At 37.5% G+C, this 23,075-nt stretch overlaps 1 protein-coding gene across 1 annotated transcript in view; it reads left to right on the forward strand.

Moving 5' to 3' along the window:
- LOC149138209 (NADH dehydrogenase ubiquinone 1 beta subcomplex subunit) overlaps window positions 1–22,588 on the forward strand; it is a 44,627-nt gene extending 22,039 nt beyond the window's left edge. Inside the window, exon 4 of the mRNA XM_089448860.1 lies at window positions 22,345–22,588. Coding sequence (XP_089304986.1) covers window positions 22,345–22,428 — 84 coding nt within the window. The 3' untranslated portion in view covers window positions 22,429–22,588. The remainder of the gene's footprint in view (window positions 1–22,344) is intronic.
- The last annotated feature ends 487 nt before the right edge of the window (window positions 22,589–23,075 follow it).

Consider the following 23,075-nt stretch of genomic DNA (forward strand, 5'->3'; position numbering starts at 1 on the left):
CAGCTTCACATAGACTCCACACACTCTGCAAGAATCCAAGCACTCTCTCAGTCTCGAAGCACAAAAGCCTCCTTGCTACTTCGTCTCCACACTGCAAAGCTCTATGCAGGTCCCGTGAGCTCCATGCACGTTCCACAAACTCCAGGTATATGCACCGGTTCTGTGCCACAGCTTGCTCTATGTGCAGGTCCATCCATGCCACATTCCATGTAAGTATATGTAGGGTTTCACATTCTATGCAGGTTAGCTCTCGTGCGCCATGCAGTTCCACTCTTCCACTATTCAGTTAGTACTTTCTCATGCTTTGATTCACACCTTTGATCGACGTTGCTGCTTCAATGCAACTCTGTGATCCAATTCTGCAGGTGACCGTACTCTTCACCTCTAATTACCGTCGTGCAACCTTCACAATGCCTCAACTTTGCGGCAGATAGTATTCACAATCTATCCAGATGAAAAAAAACTAAAACTAGCAAATTTAATCACAATTTTTTTTTTCACCATTCAGAATGATAGAAAATACAGTGAGTAGGAATTGGTGCTGCATCCGTATGCTACCATACATTGAGTCAAACACCAAACAAGAAGCCAAACATCCAAAAAAATAGGCAGCAGTATTACACTTTCTCAACCTTGGATCTATGGATTATGATTCACTATATCACTATACTTCTGCTGTTTCTCTGATACCAAATGAATTATTACACCAGAAAATATGGAGCAATGCACAAATTCAGTAATTATAACAGCAGCTCAAATCATTAACATTAAGAAGACCAATATTTATACATGTCCATGAGCAAATGCTTGAATCAATCATTACCTACTATCTCTCAACAACCTCCACAAATCTCTCAACAATAATTCTGTATCTCAAATTAAACTTTCAAGACATAAGAAAACTTAACCAATCTTTTGTCGACGCGTTTCGAACCAACCAGTGTGGTTCATCGTCAGGACAAGTTGAAGAACCAATCCGGCTTAGCTTGATTAAATAGAGTGTGCAGAGACTCCAACGGTTATAATGCCAACGGCTAATTTGACCAGAGGTCCTAGTCAAACCACTAATTTAACTATTAATATTCTTAGAAATAGCTAAAACCTATAATTCATTATTATTAGTTCATATATTAAGAGAGTTCATTAGTTAATTTGGGTATATCTAAAATATAAAATTTTTATAATCCCTTTCTTATTAATAATAATCTATATATATATTATCATTCAATATTATTTAAATTTTAATAATAGTGTTAAATCACTATTATTCTAAGAATTTTGTTACCTTAGGTAATTTGTGTATTTATTTAATTAAAAAGGTCAATACCCTAAAATATAAAAATTATATAATCCATTTTTTTTTATTATTTAGACATAATAGACATGTATAATCGTTCATATTTTTTTATTAATTAATCTATATATATATTATCATTCCAATATTATTTAAATTTAAATAATAGTATTAAATCACTATTATTATACGAATTTTGTTACATTAGGTAAATTGAGTATTTATTTAATAATAATTATTTAAATCAAATGGTCCAAAGGTAAAAAATTTTAAAACTAATTCAGTATATCTAAAATATAAAAATTATATAATCATTTTTTATTATTTAGACAAAATAGTCATGTATAATCGTTCATATTTTTTTTTATTATTATTAAATAATCTATATATATTATCATTCCAATATTATTTAAATAGTATCAAATCACTATTATTCTAAGAATTTTGTTACATTAGGTAAATTGTATATTTGTTTAATAATAATTATTTAAATCTAATGGTCCAAAGGTAAACTCTAATGTATTATTTTTATTAATTATTTAATTACAATGGCCCTAAAAGACAAATATAAAATTTTTAATTTTAATTTTTTAATAAAATTATTAAAGTTAACTCTGTCGTTAGGTAATTATATTATTACTAATACGGTTTAAAACGAGTTTTCTAGACAATAGTTAAAGTGAATATTAATTTTAAATTTAAAGTTATAGTAGAATTAGAAATAAAGGCATAAATAGTTGAAATTATGGAAGCAAAAATTCTAATCTAATTATAATATATCCAAAAGTATCATAACGGGATAAGGTTAATTAATTAATAACTCAATAATAACTCAAACACTTCATAATAATAGGACTATCTTGCCAAAAACAGAACTTAAGGGGAGGGAAGACAGAAACCCTAAGACCTAACAAAAGGGGGAATGAGGAGGCTCGGAAGACAAGGCTGGGACCCAGCAACTGCTAATCCTCCAGCCATCATCCCTATTAAGATTGTTCGGCCTTTTCTCAATCTCCAGGGCCTCTCTAAATTTGCGATGGTGAAATTGCGCAACTTTGGCAATGACTTGAGCCTCCTCTATACAAACATGATGCATAGTCTTCTCTGCATGCTCAGCCAGGGCTGAGGACTTGGTCCTACCATGCCTTAAGTCAGCCGAATGCTTGCTAATCCGCTGATTGATAGAGCGACCAGTGTCACCAATATAAGGGGTCCCACAGGAACAGGGAATGACATAGACGCCCTTCATGTCCTTAGGGTCAATCGGGTCTTTCACCGACCTGAGGGAGCCACGGATAGTGGCTCCCTCAGGCACCTCGGTCAAAAAGCCTTCCTCAGGGCCAAGAAGGAACCTTCAATCCGAAGGGTTCCTAAAGATCATATCTTGGGTGTGAACCTTCCTTACATCCAGGGGACCACGGACAGGATTGCGAGGATTCTGAGGAAGTACGATGTGCCCGCAACTTTTAGACCTCTCAACACTATCCGTGGCTCCCTCAGGTCGGTGAAAGACCCGATTGACCCTAAGGACATGAAGGGCGTCTATGTCATTCCTTGTTCCTGTGGGACCCCTTATATTGGTGACACTGGTCGCTCTATCAATCAGCGGATTAGCGAGCATTCGGCTGACTTAAGGCATGGTAGGACCAAGTCCTCAGCCCTGGCTGAGCATGCAGAGAAGACTATGCATCATGTTTGTATAGAGGAGGCTCAAGTCATTGCCAAAGTTGCGCAATTTCACCATCGCAAATTTAGAGAGGCCCTGGAGATTGAGAAAAGGCCGAACAATCTTAATAGGGATGATGGCTGGAGGATCAGCAGTTGCTGGGTCCCAGCCTTGTCTTCCGAGCCTCCTCATTCCCCCTTTTGTTAGGTCTTAGGGTTTCTGTCTTCCCTCCCCTTAAGTTCTGTTTTTGGCAAGATAGTCCTATTATTATGAAGTGTTTGAGTTATTATTGAGTTATTAATTAATTAACCTTATCCCGTTATGATACTTTTGGATATATTATAATTAGATTAGAATTTTTGCTTCCATAATTTCAACTATTTATGCCTTTATTTCTAATTCTACTATAACTTTAAATTTAAAATTAATATTCACTTTAACTATTGTCTAGAAAACTCGTTTTAAACCGTATTAGTAATAATATAATTACCTAACAACAGAGTTAACTTCAATAATTTTATTAAAAAATTAAAATTAAAAATTTTATATTTGTCTTTTAGGGCCATTGTAATTAAATAATTAATAAAAATAATACATTAGAGTTTACCTTTGGACCATTAGATTTAAATAATTATTATTAAACAAATATACAATTTACCTAATGTAACAAAATTCTTAGAATAATAGTGATTTGATACTATTTAAATAATATTGGAATGATAATATATATAGATTATTTAATAATAAAAAAAAAATATGAACGATTATACATGACTATTTTGTCTAAATAATAAAAAATGATTATATAATTTTTATATTTTAGATATACTGAATTAGTTTTAAATTTTTTTACCTTTGGACCATTTGATTTAAATAATTATTATTAAATAAATACTCAATTTACCTAATGTAACAAAATTCGTATAATAATAGTGATTTAATACTATTATTTAAATTTAAATAATATTGGAATGATAATATATATATAGATTAATTAATAAAAAAATATGAACGATTATACATGTCTATTATGTCTAAATAATAAAAAAAAATGGATTATATAATTTTTATATTTTAGGGTATTGACCTTTTTAATTAAATAAATACTCAAATTACCTAAGGTAACAAAATTCTTAGAATAATAGTGATTTAACACTATTATTAAAATTTAAATAATATTGAATGATAATATATATATAGATTATTATTAATAAGAAAGGGATTATAAAAATTTTATATTTTAGATATACCCAAATTAACTAATGAACTCTCTTAATATATGAACTAATAATAATGAATTATAGGTTTTAGCTATTTCTAAGAATATTAATAGTTAAATTAGTGGTTTGACTAGGACCTCTGGTCAAATTAGCCGTTGGCATTATAACCGTTGGAGTCTCTGCACACTCTATTTAATCAAGCTAAGCCGGATTGGTTCTTCAACTTGTCCTGACGATGAACCACACTGGTTGGTTCGAAACGCGTCGACAAAAGATTGGTTATGTGATTTTGCCGAAGATTTTCTAAACAATGTTATGGATCACAGAAGTCTAAATTCCTTAATAAGAAAACTTAACAATAATTGATTCTAGAATATGAAAAATGATCATTATTCCAAGACTATTGCAATAATTTTATATTCCAGAGTTTATTTATACAAAGGAGTGGGATATTAGATCAAAGTAGAGGAAGATGACAACCCTGTCACAACATGTGTTTTTAACATTGGCCAAACTGGGGTTGGAACTTGCTGGTTTGGTTGGTCTAACCATTGAACCCCTTGAACCAGCCATTGAACTGGTTCAGGGGTTGGTTTTGTACTAAACTGGCCGGGTCAATGTTCAAACCAGCTATAGCTTGTTCGATTCTATCCTAACTGTTATGACTTATGAGTATAGGCGCACAGGTTTTCTAAGTCTACCTTCTCGCACCCCTAAATCCTAAAATATAGCTGATCAATAATATACAACAGGCTAGTAACTTGTAGCATGTCATGTTTTGGACTCTATAGGCCATTTAAAGTCTTGTTGATCATGCATTTTTTGTACCATTTTGTTGTATCACCCTATACATGACTAAACTTTGCATATTTAATCTCTAATGGTTTGGAATCTTAGATTTATGTTGACTTATATATATATATATATATTCCATGATACATATCTTTATGTTCCATGTGAAGAATATACATGTTTGGATCCTCAAGGGACTACTCAGACTCAACGACAAGGCTCGAAGTCATTACAACAAAGATCATCACGTCACTTGCAGGGATTGACAAATATCCCTTGTCTATCATTCCCCCCCCCATTCTCTGACCAGAAATAGAAATAGATTTAGATAGGCCCCACACAGGGATCGACCTCATCCTTGTTCAGTGGTTCAACCAAATATATCAGCATTGCAAACATCCCGATTTTATCACGATAAAATCTTGAAATTTTGATTGTTAGGCCTAGGCAATGTTTGCCGAGTTTTACTGATATTTTCCCGATTTTTGTGATATTTTGGTTTTCTAGACCCTTGCCGATTTTATGTCAATTCTGATGTTTGCAACATTGAAATATTATTTGATTCCAATCCAAGTCTGGTTTGACCCTTTGCCAATTTCGAGTCTAATTTGGCATTTTAAAACATTGGTAACAACCTATGTTGCATTGGCTGTGGGAACGGGGGGACGGGGGGTATGGGGGAACGATTTTCTGAGACAGCGAGAGCACACCCCCAAATTTTTAAGGGATAGCAGGTTGGGGATGACAAGTGTGACAACTAATTTTTATATTTATTAAAAAATAAAAATAAAAATAAAATTTAGTAATTCAGCATAAACATGAATGATAAATTAAAATATAAAAATTAGAACTATCACTAATTTTGAAATTCAAATTACAAAATAAAACACTGATGTGTAATACTATCTAATCATCATTGTGTATCACAAAAACAATTTTCATCATCATTTCCCATTGTCAAGAACATAAGAAGTACTATTACTCTGCTACAACCTACAATATACTACTGTCTACATAATCATTCTATGATGCATGATGAATCATTTCAAAATTTAAATAGCAGCTAAACTTTAAAGACTAAAAGTAAAATTTAATAAAACTGTAAACATGAACAAGTCATTAAAATTTAATTATAAATCCCAAATTAAGAGTCTAGAAATTAAGAACCTTGCGGGACTTGTCATCAGTGTAATGTATATCATAATCATTCAAAATCATTATTATTTACAGAGCACAAAGAGTATTACCATCCCATCTATTTACCTTATAACATTAAGTGTTAAAGATGAGTTAGCCATTGTAATGTTTATTTCGAAAGTAACAGTGTTATGAAACCAACTCACAAAAAGATAGAAAAGATAGATCAACGACTTCAAAATCAACCTCTTCGAGGGGGCAACCTCCTTTACATTACACAAATGAACAATTTTTGGATGATACAAATGAAAATACCTCATTTCTATATATATGAGTCTAAGTGGTCCCAATATAATCAGAGCCTACTTAACAATAATATTGTAGGGGCACAACAATAACAATAGTGGGCTTTTATGGGGCACAATAATAACAACATGGGGACTACATGGGCACAACAATACAATAAGGGGGTTGCACTAAAACGATAAGGGGCTACACTAGTAGTATAGGGACCTAACATGCCCCTCTCCTTCAAAACCTGTTGTCTTCAATGTTTGAGTAGTTATGGATGCTTTTTGTATAAAATTTTCGTCCTCCCATGTGAAATCTTCAGCGGGTAAGTTCTTCCACTTGATAAGATACTCTGAAATTGATAGATTTTGTAGCTGTCGGGTTCTGGTTTCCGTGACTACTTTGGGTTCCAATGTGATTTTTCCTTCCTTGTCAAGTTTCGACAATATTGTTTGAATTGGGAGCTTATCACTTATAACCTTATTTAAGCATGAAACATGGAGAGCTGGGAGCACCTAGGAAGATGCAGGAAGCTCCAATCTGTATGCCATAGTACTAATCTTTTGCAACACCTTGTAAGGACCATAGTACTTTGGTGATAATTTATTATCCTTCTTAGCTTGCTTGAGGGACATTTGTTTGTATGTTTGTAGTTGTAGAAATACTTAGTCGCCTACATCAAAACTTCTTTCGCTGCGAGTTTGATCCACCTGTTTTTTCATTCTATTCTGTGCCAAAGTGAGGTTATCCTTTAAGAGTTGGAGGACTTCTTGTTGTTGAGGGTCTACCTTAACACCTTCATGAGATACAATATGACCCAAATATTCCACCTCTTGTACTCCAAAGAAACATTTGGAGGTTTTTGCATATAACTGTTTCTCTTCCAATAGTCTGAGCACTCTATCAACATGTTGAACATGATCCTTCCAAGACTTGTTGTAGATTAGTATATCATCAAAAAATACTAACACAAATTTTGTAAGGAAGGGTTTGAAAATGGAATTTATCAAACCTTAAAATGTAGAAGTTGCATTGGTAAGGCCAAAAGGTATGACCAAAAATTTATAATGACCCTCATGAGTTCTAAATGTTGTCTTTAGAATGTCTTCAGTCTTCTTTCTGATTTGATGATATCCTGCATGAAGGTACAACTTGCTGAAGTAAATTGCTCCATGCAATTCATCAAATAATTCTTTTTTTTGTTGTGTAAGTCAGCTTGTTATATTAAAAAAGAAGTATTTATAGTACAAAAAGTCTGCACCTGCAGACAGAGGGCTGCCAGACTGCAAGCCTATCTTCAAAATTGACCAAAAGAGATAACCATACTACCACGAGCACACCGCGCAGGGTGGCAGAGCAAAAGAGCTTTACTAAAAACATACAACTAAACACCTGCCTAACTGAGGCAGCAGACAGACTTCAGAAGCGACAAACCAACTAACCAGCATAGCAGAAAGGACCATAACAGACCAGCCGAAAGAACCCAAAAACCAGCCGAGGCAAAAACAACCCCTTTACATCTTGAGCACAACATAATTCCTGGATGCCTCCGGAGCTGGTTCAGACATTGAGATGCCTGCCTGCGCAGGCTTGGGATGATTGCTTTGATAATCACCTGTCGGTTCTTCCTTTTGGTTTTCGACTTGCCTTGCATCCTGACCAATAGTTTGCCTTAAGAGTTTGATTAACACCGTAAGCTTCTTTGTAATGATATCTACCTGTTGCTCCAGCGCGCTAACCTTGAATTCCAGGCTCTCTAAAATCGCTATGTGTTCCTCAGTCTTAGCCTCAGTGATGTGCTGGACCTTACGCATTTGCTCCGCATAGTTGCCCTGCATGCTTAAGGCTTTAGCTAATAGTGTTTTCATTCTCCAGCTTTCTGCTTGTGTCCTCACAAATTGGGTAGCCCGCGTGGTGACAGTTCCTGGATCCTGGAGCCAGTCCACTTCCTCTTCCATTTCTTGCTCTTTCAGCTTCTTTTCTTCCTCAGTTACCATAGCTTCCAGGTCATTAATCTTTCGCTTATTCTTCTGCGATGTGCGAGTTTCATACATCTCTCTGGCCATCTTGAGATCTCTGTTAGCAGAGGCGTTACGACTACCTTCCCCTGCCATGATCGTGCTTTCACTCACGGTATAGTTTTGGGTGCTTTCAGCAGAATAGAGGGGTTCTGGCCTATAACACGATAAAACAGTGCTTTTGCCCCTGCCTTTGGTTGATATTAAATAGAGGTTGCCTGGGATATTACCGGCTGAAGACCGCCTATTCCTTTGCAACTTGCAGGTCATATCATAATTACTTCTGCGTGATGGAGAATTGTTTTGGTAGTGGCTCGCATTCTTTCCCTTACGGTCACCTTTTCTCTCCTGCTTCAGTGCCTGCCAAGTGTCCCACTCCTTGACATGGCTTAGGCGGCGCATATCCTTATTAATCATATCTGATAATATATCATCTTTCTTCTGCTCGCGCCATGAATGCGCCGGATTCGCTTGTCCTTCTTTCCTCTGCCAATCTTTAATGGTGCCTGCATTGCCAGCATGTCTCATCATAGTATGACGTCGTTATAGCCTTCCCACAAATCAATCTCATTCATCGTCACCCAAATCTTGCCTGGAGAGCTGGGTGCACTTTTCTTTTAATTCCGGGCAGTCTACATTCTGCCAACAGCTGTCCCACGTAGTGTTTGGGTGCTCGATTCCATAGTTCGCCAGATGGTCCGCAACCATATTAGCTTTCCGTCGCACAGCCTGAAAAATCAGACCTTTCATCTCTCCCAGCAATACTGCGATGTTGTCTGTAACCTTGGCAAGTCTCCAATGTTTAGTAACCTTACTTGCTTTAGCTCCCACGTAAAGCTTCCTTGCCGCTGTGATTGCCAGCTCTGAATCTCCCTCAACCACCGCTGCGCCAACCTGTGCATCTCTGAGGATTCTGAGTCCTTGTTCCATGGCAGCAAACTCCATCTCGTTATTTGTTCCTTCCCCTAAGGCTCTACTGTAGATGTGTAGAATCTCCCCTGCACTGTCCCTTATGATGCCCCCGATGCCCGCCAAACCTGGATTACCTCTGGATGCTCCGTCGAAATTCAGCTTGAGAAAGCCTGAAGGTGGACGCTTCCAGCCAATTGACGCGGTTTTCGGTTCCTGTTGGCAGTTCGTGGTGACCATGCTTCTGCCGACGTCCAATTTGAAAGCTTTTAAAATGTGTAAGTCTCTAACCGAAGCTTGGTTATCTGGTTCTGCTCTGCATCTTACCAGGATTAATTGTCTTACATTTTGGGTAATTGTATCTAGAGAATGATTTATGTCTCTGTATTCATTCTGAAAGATTCTTCTATTCCGTTCCTTCCAGATGGTCCAGGTTATAAATCCTGGCAAGGTTTTCCATATGCTATTAATTCTTGTATTACTTGAATACCCGCTCTGCCAATTCATAATGGTGTCCTGGATAGAGTCCCTGGTTCTATCTGTCTTTTGCATAATGTTTTCCGCCCAGTTCCACAGGTGACAAGCCCAGTCGCAAGTGTTGAAGAGATGGTTCATCGTTTCTTCAGCCAAATTGCACATGGGGCATCTAGATGGGCCATGAAACCCTTTCTTGCGGAGATTCTCCCAAGTGAGGGTTTTCCTTCGCATCAGGAGCCAGAGGAAGGTTTTAATCTTAGGCCAAAACAGAGAATCCCAAACCTTATTGCTCCATTGAATCACCTCCATTTGCTCTGGATTTTCGAGATGATCTCTGGCTTCCCTGAGCGTGAAGTTACCACTCCCTTTCATGCCCCATCTTAGCTGGTCTTTTTCATCAGCTTTCCTTATCTTCCTTTTGTTTAGTTGGTTGAGCAGATCTCTTATTTTGTTATTTTCCTCAGTTGAACTTTCTGTGTCGTTGAACATCCAATCTCTCCATTCCTGGTCCCTACTGCTGTGATTCCAGTACTGATGGACAGTGTTTCTTCCCCTTTCCTGACATTGTCTCTGAAGGGCTGCAAACTCTGGTCCTTCAAGCTTCGGGAATTGCTGCCAAGCATCTTCCCAGAATAAAGCTGTTTCCCCATTTCGAATTTCCCAAAAGCTATGATCCTGCACAATGTCGCGATTCCTTCTTGCTAAGTTCCAAATGGGAGATCCTTCAGGAACCTCCTGCAATCTGATTAGATCCTGAATGTCGCACTCTGGGGTATACTTTTCCTTCCAGTGTCTGGCCCACGGGAGATTGGGTTCCTTCAACCATCTCCACCAAAGCTTGGCTCCACAAGTCATGTTGATCGTAGAAGGATCCACTAGATTTAAGCCTCCTAATTCTTTCGATTTGCAAAGTTTATTCCATGCTACAAGTGCCCATTTTTTTTTCTTTCTGCATTGCCAGTCCAGACGAAAGATCTTTGGATGACTCTTATCTGCTGTAAGACTCCTTTTGGGGCAGGGATAATAGAGAGCAGGTACTGCGGAATGGCTTGCAATACTGCTTTGGTAAGGACTAATCTCCCAGCGAAATTGAGGGCTCTGTGAGTCCAGTGCTGACATCTCTTCTCCATTTTAGCCAGAATTTTCTCCCAATGTTTCTTTTGCCAGGGTTTGTCCGTAAGGGGAGCACCCAGATACTTTGAGGGGAGGCTACCTCTTCGGAAGCCTAGAATACTAGATAAATGTTTTTGAATGGCCAAATGCGTATTGAAAAAAATATAGTAGATTTCGAAAGATTAATTTCCATACCTGAGGCCTTGCTGAAGAGATTTAGTATTTTTTTAAATCCCATGGCTTCTTTGACAGTCGGCGTCCCATGCAGCATTGTGTCATCCACAAATTGCTGGTGAGTTGTCACTGGAATGGAAAGAAGGGGCTGTAATCCTTTGATTTTTCCTTCATCCTTTGCTTTGCGGATGAGTCTGCTCAGACCTTCCATTAGGATAACAAAAAGGAATGGAGACAGAGGGTCTCCTTGTCTGATTCCACGGGAGGGAGAGAAAGGGTCGGAAGGGGAGCCGTTGACCAGGATAGAAAATTTAGTGGATTTAATCAGGGCCAGTATCCATTTAATCCACTGTTTATCAAAGCCAAAAGCGTTCAGTATGGCTTCAAGGTAGTTCCAGTTGACCTTATCATAGGCTTTAGATAGATCTAGTTGCAACAACATTCCTGCTATTTTCCTGGTCTGAAGAGTGTGAACCATTTCCTGGGCTAGTAAAATATTGTCCAAAATTTGTCTTCCTTCAACATACCCCGACTGCTCTTCCGAGATGAGGCCAGGAAGAATGGGTTTCAATCTGTTGGCGATAACTTTAGATATGATTTTATATATCACATTGCATAAGGCTATAGGTCTAAATTTCTCTGGGGAGTTGGCCTCTTCTTCCTTCGGAATTAGAGCGAGGAAGGTAGAATTTAGCGACTTAAGGATGGAGCTGGAGCGCCTGGAATCTTCTACTACTTCCCATATTTCAGTCTTAACAAAACTCCAGCAGGCTTTATAAAAGTTGATGGTGAAACCATCAGGCCCAGGTGCCTTGTCATTCGGCATGCTCCTAACAGCTTCTTCCACTTCATCCAATGAGATTTCCCTACTAAGAGCTAGGTTTTGCTCATTGGTGATAATTTTAGGAATGGCCTGAGTTAGTTCCTCAATTGCTTCAGTTCTGTCTACTCCCGGCTCCTGAGCTATATGATTAAAGTGCTTTGTGAGCAGTGTTGCTATTTCTTGGTGACTTTGGAGAGTTTCCCCTTTTTCATTGTTGAGACATAGAATTTTATTGGCCCCTCTGTAATCCAGCGCTGACCTATGAAAGAACTTGGTGTTCTGTTCCCCTTCCTTTAGCCATTGTATCTGGGATTTTTGTTTCCACAAGGTCTCTTCCTGTTGACAGCGTAGTTGCCACTGTTGCATCAGGACTTTTTCCTGTTCTGCTGAGTCCTGGTTGCTGTTCCCACTAGTCCAATCCTTGTGAATCTGTTCTAACTTTTCCTCTATAATGGTTTTCTCCTTGAATATGTTCCCAAACTCAGTTGCATTCCACTCTTTAATTTTGTTTTTGATGTTTCTTAATTTGCTTTGAAGTTTATACATTCTGGTTCCTCTGATGTCCATTGGTTCGTGCCACCATTTCTCCACCAGTTGAATAAAATTAGGGTGATTCAACCAAAATTTCTCAAATCTGAAAGGCTTGTTTCTGGGGGTTCCTTGGATGGCCGCTACCAGAGAGATTGGCCAATGATCCGATCCTCCACTTGGAAGAATGTCAGATTCCACTATTATTCCTTCAAGTAGTATGCTTTCAGAAATAAGAAATCTATCTAATCGAGAGGCTATCTGTTTCTCACCTCCTCTTCTATTATTCCATGTGAAAGTTCCACTTTTTGGCTGGATGTCCACTAGTTTGGCAGAACCAATGAAATCAGCGAAGAGCTCAGCATCCTTATTGAGTTTTCTGATCCCTCATTTTCTTTTCCAAAAGTGAGGTTATCATATTAAAATCTCCACCCATGATGATTTTCGAGCTGGGATATCTGAGCTTTAGATTTAAAAGAGAGCGGAGAAATGAGAATTTTTCTTCTAGCTTTTGAGGTCCATAAACATTTGTGCATAAGTAAGTTTCAGAGTTACCTATCATTTGAGTTTCCATGGCTATAAACGATCTTGTTGCTTCTGTCGAGAGGATATTTATCACACGGGAGTCCCATAGAGTTACTAAACCTCCCTCCCAACCTTGACTGGCGACTTCCATAAATTCTATGTATTTACCAAGCCTTTTGCTGACATTCACCATGTTGTTGCTAGCACACTTGGTTTCCTGTATAAACATGATATCCGGTTTCTCTTTTTGGAATTTTCTCTTTAGGAGTCTTTGTTTCGCTTGGCTATTAATCCCTCTTGCATTCCACGATATAACTTTCATTTTTAACTAGACAGATTATTGGTAAGAAGGGAAAGCATCCAGAGCCTTCATCTTACCAGAGTTTAACATTAAAATACCCAGTTCCTGCAGTACTTCACTGTTTGTTCTGCGGCCTCTCTTCCTTCTCTGTTTCGAGCTGGTTGAAGTGCATAAAAGGCTCTTTGAATGGCTGCCTGTTCCTTTCGCTATACCTAATTTCCTATTTTGCCTGTCCAGCTCTGCCTTCTGCCTTGCAATGAATAGTTCATTGATCTTTTTAATCTCCTCTTCCGAAATGTTTTCTATTCCTTGAGTTTTCCAGTTTTCTGCCATGACTGGTAAGTTCACCCCTTCCTGCTCTAAAACCTCATTTAGCTCCATCTCCTCACTTCCACCATCACTGGTTAGCATATCTGCATCTTCATCTAGCTCTTTTGTTGGCCCCTGCATCTGAACTACTGCATTGAGGGGATGTTCCTCCCCTTCTTTGGTTGTATGATCTGTCATTTCTTTGTTCCCTTCATTAGTATTTGATTCCTTATTTTGTTCTTCTGAATCTGTATCTGTCTCTAAGATTTCAAAGGCATTGCTGGTATTGCCTTGTGCTGACCCTGTTCTGTTTGTTCTTTTTCTGTTTGCCCTTTGTCTTGCTTTTGGTCTTATGAAGGCATCCCTGCTCTTTACTGCTTGCTCTTTCTTAGGTTCTTCCCCTGTTTTGTTTAATGGACATTCTCTTATTAAATGTCTATGTCCGTGACATTTTCTACAACGGAAAGGGATTTGCTTATAGTCAATGGCTTGGAAATAGTCTTCATCTCTGTACTCTAGCCACAATCCTTCGTGTAAAGCTCCTGAAACATCCATCTCCACACATATCCTCGCACAAGAAGTGTATCTTCTTTGCAGCGTGGCTTCCTAGGCTTTGATGAAAGTTCCTAGTCGATCCCCTATCTGCTTTAGAGCTGAAAAGCCCCAGTAGTCTATTGGAAGGGAGAAAAGATGGATCCACACTGGGACCTGTGTGAAGGTTTCTCTTTCGGGCACGAAATTGGGTTTTCAGGGTCTCATGTAGAGACCAGCTGAAGCGAAGAAGTAGGGTCACCCATCAAATACTCTATCCTTGTCCTCTAAATTCGTAAAAACAACAGTAAAAAACCTTTCGCTTCTAGGTGTAGTTTAACATCACCTTTGGGTTTCTATTGACATAGCGCTCTTTCTGTTGGCCACAGTCCCATGAACTTGCAGATTACTGCATGTTCGGACATATGTTCTCTATAGGCTTGTATCTCCGGATCTGTGATCACTACTCTTAGGGCTTCTGCTTTTTTGGGTTTGCATGCTCCTCGTGCTACTCTATCATTGCTGGGGTTTGGTACGATCTCCTTTTCCTCTTCTTCTTTTGATTGATTCCCTTCCTCTCGTTCCCCTTCCTCCTCTGCTTGTTTATCTTTGTGGGCTGTGTGTCTCTGCCCTGTGTTTTCCTTCTTCCCACTGTTCTCCTTTCCAGTGCTCTCTTTTCCTTTCATTCTTGGGTTGCTGGTTGCCTCCCTGTTCTCCTTTTGTTTCTTCTCCTTGCCTGTACCGTTTTCTTGCTGAAGCTTTCCATACCCTGTTATCTTCACTCCCTCCTGCGCTGCTTGTTTCTGCATGACTATTTGTCTGAAGGATGGGGTCCCAATGGACCCCCGTTTACCATTTGTCGGGTCAATCCTTGTCCTCTTCTGAGCAGTTCCGCTATTCTGATCCTGTGCGCTTCCAGATCCGATCCTGGTTCTGCAGGCTTGAAGAACTAAACCCTAAACTTCGAGCCAGCTTCGTCCCCCAGAGCTTTTCGGTTGCATTCATCAAATAATTCATCAATGAGAAGAATGAAATTTCTTTTTAATAGTGAGCTTGTTAAGCTCCCTATAATCTAGACACGTGCGCCATGATCCATCCTTCTTGTGCACCAATACTACTAGAGCAAAGAAAGAACTTTGACTAAGTTGAATTATACCAATGTCTAGCATTTCTGCAAGCATACGTTCAATTTCACTCTTTTGTGCATAGGGATATCTGTAAGGCTTGATGTTTGGAGGAACACTTCCCGGAATCAAATAAATAGCATGATCATGATCATGATCACAAATAGGTGGGAGGCCTTTGGGAGTCTCAAATACCTTGGAATGATTGTCTAAGACTTTTTGGAGATCTGGAGAAATATATAATTTCGACGTGGGAACCTCTAGTGAACATAATTGTGCAATTACGCCACGTTGTTCTTTTGTTAGAAGCTTTGTCATGCCGTTAGCGTTGATCATCTTTCCCGGTTTCCCTGCGATACCCCTTAATTCAACTTCCTTTCCTTTTGAAAGAAATTCAAGAAAAGTTCTTGAAAATTGAAAGTTATCGTACCCAAAGATTGTATCCATTGGACTCCTAGTACAACATCAACACCACCCATTGGAATGGAAAGCATTAGACTATTCAAAATATATTCTCCCATGGATCGTTTGATATTATGACGCTTTCTAGAGCAATTTATGGTTCTTCCATTTGTAACCATCACTTGACGTTCTGATGCTGGATATAGGAAGCAATTCAATTCCTAAACTAACTTACAATGAATAAAATTATGAGCACTGCCTGAATCAATCAACACTATTACCTTTTTCTTCTTGATATGTCTTTCTATCTTGATAGTTTGAGGAGTGGTTATTCTGGCCAATGCATTACAAGATATGGTCAGATTCATTTCTTCTTTCTCTAGGCTTTGTTCTTGGTGTGTATCCTCTTCTTTTGATGTTTCTTGTTTCTTTTCTTCTCCCTCTTCACAATCTATGTAAAATAATTTCTTCTCAGCACACTTATGACGTTTAGTGTATTTGCTATCACAACTGTAACAAAGCCCTTTTGCTCTTTTTTCTTTCGATTGTTGTGGTGTCAATCTTGTAGGTTGTGGAGGGCTAGGGGCAACAACACTTCCATCTTTATAGTTGTGATTGTTAGGCTTCCTTTTTCCATAATTTTGCTTTCAAATTTTCTTGCCAACCTGAATGCCTTCTCCAATGAATCAGGTTCCCAAATGCGAACCTCATGCTGGATGTTATAATTTAATGTCCCTATGAACACATTACTCCTATGCTCTTCTGTAATATCTTTTACCCTTATATTCAATTTTTGCAAGTCCTCAATGTGCTCCACCATTGAACTTTTTTGTTTGAGATTTATCAATTGGTTAAATTTTTTTTTGCTTTTTGTATCCTCATAATGTGCTATCATTTCTTTTGTAAAAATTGCCCAAGTGACAATTTATTTACGAGAGCAAAGCCATCGATACCATGCAAACTGATGGGGTTCCAATTATAAAGTTGCAATGCATACATTTTGTGTGTTTTGCACATTATGAAAATCGAAATATTGCTCCATCTGAAGTATCCATGTTAAGGAATCCTTGCCATCAAACTTCCTCATATTGATCTTTGGAACGTGGTGAGTCTTTATTCTAACGTTAGAGTCTATGAAATTATGATTAACATTTCTTTTGTTCTCATCATGAATTTTCTCTACTACCTTTTCGCCATTAGGCAACCTTTCTTGTAGCAACTTTGTCAAACCTTCGATGTCTTTCTTCAAATCTTCAATGTTGTCATTCTTCGAATCATGATTAAAATTTCTTTTGTTTCATTATGCGTTTTCTCTACTACATTTTCGCCATTAGAAAGCCTTTCTTATAGTAACTTTGTCAAACCTTCCTTCCAACCTTCCATGTCTTTCTTCCAATCTTCAATGTTGTCTTTCATGCCATCCATCTTATCTTCCACGTTTTTCTTTAAACCATCCATCTTAGCTTCTATTACTTTTTGTGAGAGTGAAATTTGTTGCACTTGGTCTCGTAATTTTGATATATCATGTTGCATTTCTTCCTCTTCTTCATGAGTCATGTTAGCGCTTTCAAGTTGCTTACTAGGTGTTTCCATTTTCTTTCTTCGGGGCATCAATTAATGATAATTATGCTTCACTATGCCCTTTGAATTCTTTCAAACTAGTTTTTCAAACCAAACTTATGCCAAAAAAAAAAAAAAAAAAACTATACACATTTTTTCACTTTATAGGAGCTCGATATTGAATCTTATGTATTTCCGAAATTTCGGATCTTCAAGGTCTGAAATTGTGAACTGTGGTACCTCTCTGAGTCCTCTTTCCAATGCCACTAGTCTGATCAAAAATGGATTCTCCAAGAAAGCGTTATGCCCAATCTCCCAAGATAACCTAATTATACACTTTTTCAGTAGAGCGAACTTGTATGAACCTTCAACCTTTGGACCTGAAAACGATGCACAAAAAACTAAAGTCCGTCCTTTTTCTGTAACTTCTTACAAAATTTCAATCTGATACTCAGAGAGAAAGTTATGACGATTTTCTCAAGGTCACTTGTTCGGGAGCCTGCAAAAAGCTTAACTTCCTTGGATCATATCTCTGAAAATATAGCGAGACAAGATCTGAAATTCAGACCCGAGCTTCATGAAGATTTCGACTGAAATGGGTTTTAATTTCAGAGTTTGAACCTTCGTAGAAAAAGAATTATAGCAAAAATGCCACGATGACATCTTTGTGATGGATTTCTGGACCTTGTAAAAACGTTAACTTCCTCAGATCATATCTCCAAAAATATAGCGAGACAAGATCTGAAATTTGGACCCGAGGTTCAAAACTATTTCAGCTCAAATGGGTCTTTTTTTTAGCGTCTGAAACTTCGTTGAGAAAAAGTTATAGCGAAAATGCCATGATGGTTTGTTTTGGAGCAGCGAAACCCTAGAATCTAAAGCTCTGATACCAAATGTTATGAAACCAACTCACAAAAATATAGAAAAGATAGATCAACGACTTCAAAATCAACGTCTTCGAGGGGGCAACCTCTTTTACATTACACAAATGAACAATTCTTGGATGATACAAATGACAATACCTCCTTTTTATATATAGGAGTCTAAGTGGTCCCAATATAATAAAAGCCTACATAACAATAATATTGTAAGGGCACAACAATAACAATAGTAGGCTTCAATGGGGCACAATAATAACAACATGGGGATTACATGGGCACAATAATACAACAAGGGGGTTGCACTAATAACGATAAGGGGCTACACTAGTAGTATAGGGACCTAACAGACAAATGTTATGTATATAAATAATAATGTCATAAAGTGAAATAAATTATATATAATAAATGATGTTTATGTTAATGTATTTAGAGAATTAGTTGATTGGTTCCTAAAATGAATAATGGAACTTGTTACGTATATAGACAACACCACTAGTAATTTAGTAGCACATTGATATATCATCTTATCTCTCATTTGGTCTATTCTGCTTGTCTCTTGCATATATTTATCATGGTATTAAAGTCGTGGTGATTGTGGCATAGGGAAATTTCAAAGATTCATGCCAAGAAAAGGTTTGTCACAGACATGGAGAAAGAGACAAGTTCAAATTGAAGGAAAATTAATTCATGGAGTATAGTGACTGTAAACTATAAACATGAATAAGTCATTAAAATTTAATTATAAATCCCAAATTAAGAGTCTCAGATTTCGCCCTGTTGCTCGACTCTTACTTCACCTGCAACCTTTCCTTGAGTTCTCTCAACTTTGTTTACATTTCCCGCCACGAATGGAGTTCTCTGTTCATTGTTTGCTTTCGCCCGCTGTCTCTGTTGGACATTGTATAAACCAGTGCTCCCCGTGTGTTTCGTGACATGGACTAACCACCTCTCGTGGATCCTTATCTCTGGCGATGCGATTGTTGACTAACACCTGTGGGTTTTGGTCTAACGACAATCGTGATTCCCAACAAGTGGTATCAGAGCGTAGGTCACGAGTTCGATACACACCCGACTCACGTTGGGGGGAAGATTGTTGGACATTGGATAAACCAACGCTCCCCTTGTGTTTTGCGACATGGTCTAACCGCCTCTCGTGGATCTTTATCTCTGGTGATGCGATCATTGATTAACACCTGTGGGTTTTGGTCTAACGAAAATCGTGATTCCCAACAGTCTCAAACTTCACTTGACTCTTACCTACAACCATCACAACTTGTGTTTACCTGCAACTTTCGCTCAATTTCAGTGTTTCCCTGCAACCTTCGCAACCTGTGTTTACCTTTGCTGTCATGTTTCTATAACAATGTTTACCTTCTTCGCCATTGTGTAGTGTAGTTTGTAGTATGCGGTAGGTTTAGTTTAGTGTGAATGTGATAGGTTTAGTTTAGTCGATAGCTAAGTTGCAGGAAACATTTGAGAAGGGTCTATTTTCGGCCGGAAACGAAACAGAAACGAGGAAAATCGTACCGTACGTCCGGGAAACACGTTTCCGGCCGTACTGGCTCGTTTCTCGAGGAGGAAACGTGGCCAGTACGGCCGGAAACGAGTTTCCAGGCCGTACTACGGAGTTTCCTCTTCTAACTTGACTTTTTCTTGTAATTTTTTAAATTTTTTCGCTTATAATTTTTTATTGGACAACTAAAATATCTTCTGGATGCTTCTAGATGCCTCTCAAGTTATAAAAAAGAGGATTTTTTTGAGTGGGGCAGCCTAATGTTCAACCTCATGGCCCTAGTGTTGATATGCAGTTCATGGTAATGTTAAATTCTTAAAGTAAAAGGATGAAAATGAAAAATAAAAGAGAATGTCACGGATGAAAATGAAAAATAAAGGAGAATGTCACTTTTACTTAAATTTTTAACATTACCATGAAATGACTCAGGATGTTTGAGAGTGGTTTCGCCCTCATTGGATTTCATATGGAGAAAGTAGAATTTTAGATCTCACTCAAAATCCAGCAGACTTATTTGTTTTTCAGGATATCAGGATTGGGGGGATTGCAATGTTTCCATTGGATTTTGTCATGTACTAGGGTATGGAACTTGTATTTAATCAAGAGCACTAAGGTCATTCGACTATGTGGGAGGAGACTCCCAATCAAGCACGAGACAAGAAATTAGGAATTTCTCGTGGCTGATTTTGGATATTGCCATTTTCATTATGTGATCATTCATGAGTAAATGTGATGTAAATTTAGAGACTTATAGTTTATGCATTGACAATTGACAATTTAATCATAATGTAATAAAATAAAATGTATCATATATGCTTTATGATTGCACATATTTCTTAAATGTCCTAATATATATATATATATATATATATATTGCATTTCCCCGTTTCCAAATTTTGGGGGGGGGGGTCACGTTTCGGAAACTCATACCCGTTTCCTCGTTTCGTGCAACTTAGGTCGATAGGTTTAGGTTTCAAAATTTGTTTTTAATTTTTTGACTTTAAAGTTTAGAACTTAGGTTTTCAATTTTTTTTTTTTAAGTTCAATGTGCATGATATTGGGGACGTCCTAAAATCCCCCGATTTTTCGAGGGACGGCTCAGGGACAGCCTGGAAATCCCGAAGTCCCCAATGGAGTCCCCAGCCAATTGGGGAAGTTTTCTATGAGTTCTAAAGTACCCGGATCGTTGGGACGCAGGAAACACCATCAATTTTGGTGGGGACAGGTCCCCTTGCAACATAGGTAACAACCTTTATCAGGTTACAATGTTCATTTGCTCCATAGTGATAGTGAACTGTTATTTTTCTACATATTTTGCATTGTAAATCTGAGAATAAAAAGAGCAAACAGTTCTTCAATTTTTCTCTCGTATCTCCAGGGTAATTTCTGTGTCCATGGTGTTCTGTGGTGCGATTTTATTATTGTTGATCTCTTCTGATTTATTAAATTATTACCTTAGTTTTATTGATTGGAGAAATAATTATTATATCCTAATAAGAAATAATCATGGCATAATAAATTACCACTGGAGTTGCAGTAACATGTTAATGATCTGCTGTGATGAACTGTCCATTGGATTAACCAAGGCAGTTTACAGATAGCTGAGAATTGTGCAATGAACTAATTAAGAACTTAATATCCTTTAGAAGTTTTTCAACTTATAGAAGCTATCCTGATAGCAATTTTGTTCAGTGTTTCGCACTTTATTATTAAGGCCTATGGGTTAGACTCCCTTACATTACATATGCATGTCACTTATAAGTGTAAGGAAGCACTTGGCTAGAAGTTGTTTTGGGGGTCTCTGAAATATATTTTGTCATGAAGTTGCCTTGTCTGTTGTATATGTCATCCAGCAAATACTGCCTTTTTCTGTATGAAGCTATGATAGAGATTATAAGAGGCCTATTTTGACTACTTTGCTGCACCTGAAACTGTGCTAAGATTGTACCGACTATTTGACAAAACACTCGGGACAGCTTCAATATTCAAACAAACTCTGGAAGAACTTTAAAGAGGTCAATATGAGGATAATCTCGATCTTGCATATGTAAACATTGTGATATGTACTCATAAAAACTAGGGACGTTCTCAACATTGGATATTCTCGACAGGTGCAAATCTCATAAGTTTGCATGGATCTCCTTTACGGGTTTGTAATTTAGTTTGCTCACCACATTTTAAAAACTTATTTCAGTTTTATCCTCATTTGTTTGCATACGGAGGTTTTGAGAGTGACTTATTCTTACTGTTTGTAACTTTGTTGTATTGTAATTTACCAGTGGTTTGTGTCTTATGTCTGTACATTAGCTTCTGCATCTTCTTCAGTTTGAAAAGACTAGCCACTACACTACTGAATGGCATGGTAGGTTTATTCAAACATAGATAGTTGCTGGGCTGTGACAATGTGATTGATTGTAAAATCCCCCCAGCTGATAAGAGTTGATTTATTGTAGCCCAAGTTGTTTTTCAAATGTAGGGGTGTATTGATTCCAAGGTTAGCTGATTAGCTTGTCATATCCATTAAAAGTTGGCTTGTTTAGTTCAAGTTGTTTGTTTCGTTGTGGTGTATCCAGTGACAAGTAATTTTATCATTTATTTAATGTTACAGAATGTAACCTTGATGCTAGTATCAGAAAATGGTACAATCTTTCATTGCTCTAGTTCTGGAAAATGGACAATGTTTATTGCTTTTTTAACCCCTTCAACCTTCGTGCACTTAGCATGTGATTATTGGTGGGCTTTTTGCTTTTTATCAGACTCCTAAAGAATATCCTTTCAACAATCTACATGTGGAGCTTGGCGGGGACCCTAATGTGAAGAAGACCACTGCATCAGTTTGATATGTTTCACCTTCATCTTGCCATGTGCATTAGCATGCAGTATGTAGATTGAGAGTAGAGTTGAGCAAAGAATTATTGGAATGTGATGGAACTTAGTCAAATATTGCAAAACTGGGTGGAATACTGATTGCCAATAAAAAAGGCGGTTAAGTTTACTATCTGAGACAGTCTATTATGGGATGTCATTCTTCTCCTTTGCATTTTAAAAGCAGCCAAAAGTCATGCTAGTATTTATAACTTTCGATATTTTGGAACATTGCTATGTTTTTTTAAATAAGAAACCCACGTAATATGTACACCTGAAGGAATAGGGATCTTTAGAAACGTAAAGGTCTTCATATGTTTCTTGTTTTGTACTTAAAAAGATCCTAATCTCCAATAAAATCTGTTTTCGTTGATGCAAAATAATCATCTCGAAATCCTTCATTTGCTACGTTAATAATCTTTGATGTGAAGCTTGATTGATTCATTAGTAATAAGTATATTTGCTCGTCTCTTTGCCAAATGTATTTACAACTCCCTTGCTGTGGTAGTTAATTTTTTTCTCTTACTACAAAACCTTCAGTGCAAGGTCCACTCTTAAGCCTAGCTATTATAGGTCCTAGTTATCGTGATTAGTAAATAAAATGGTTCAAAAAAATGCCATG

Source organism: Pinus tabuliformis, chromosome X, assembly GCF_031772625.1.
Source record: "Pinus tabuliformis cultivar Carrire ecotype Pingquan chromosome X, CPIR1, whole genome shotgun sequence".
Taxonomy (NCBI): Eukaryota; Viridiplantae; Streptophyta; class Pinopsida; order Pinales; family Pinaceae; genus Pinus; species Pinus tabuliformis.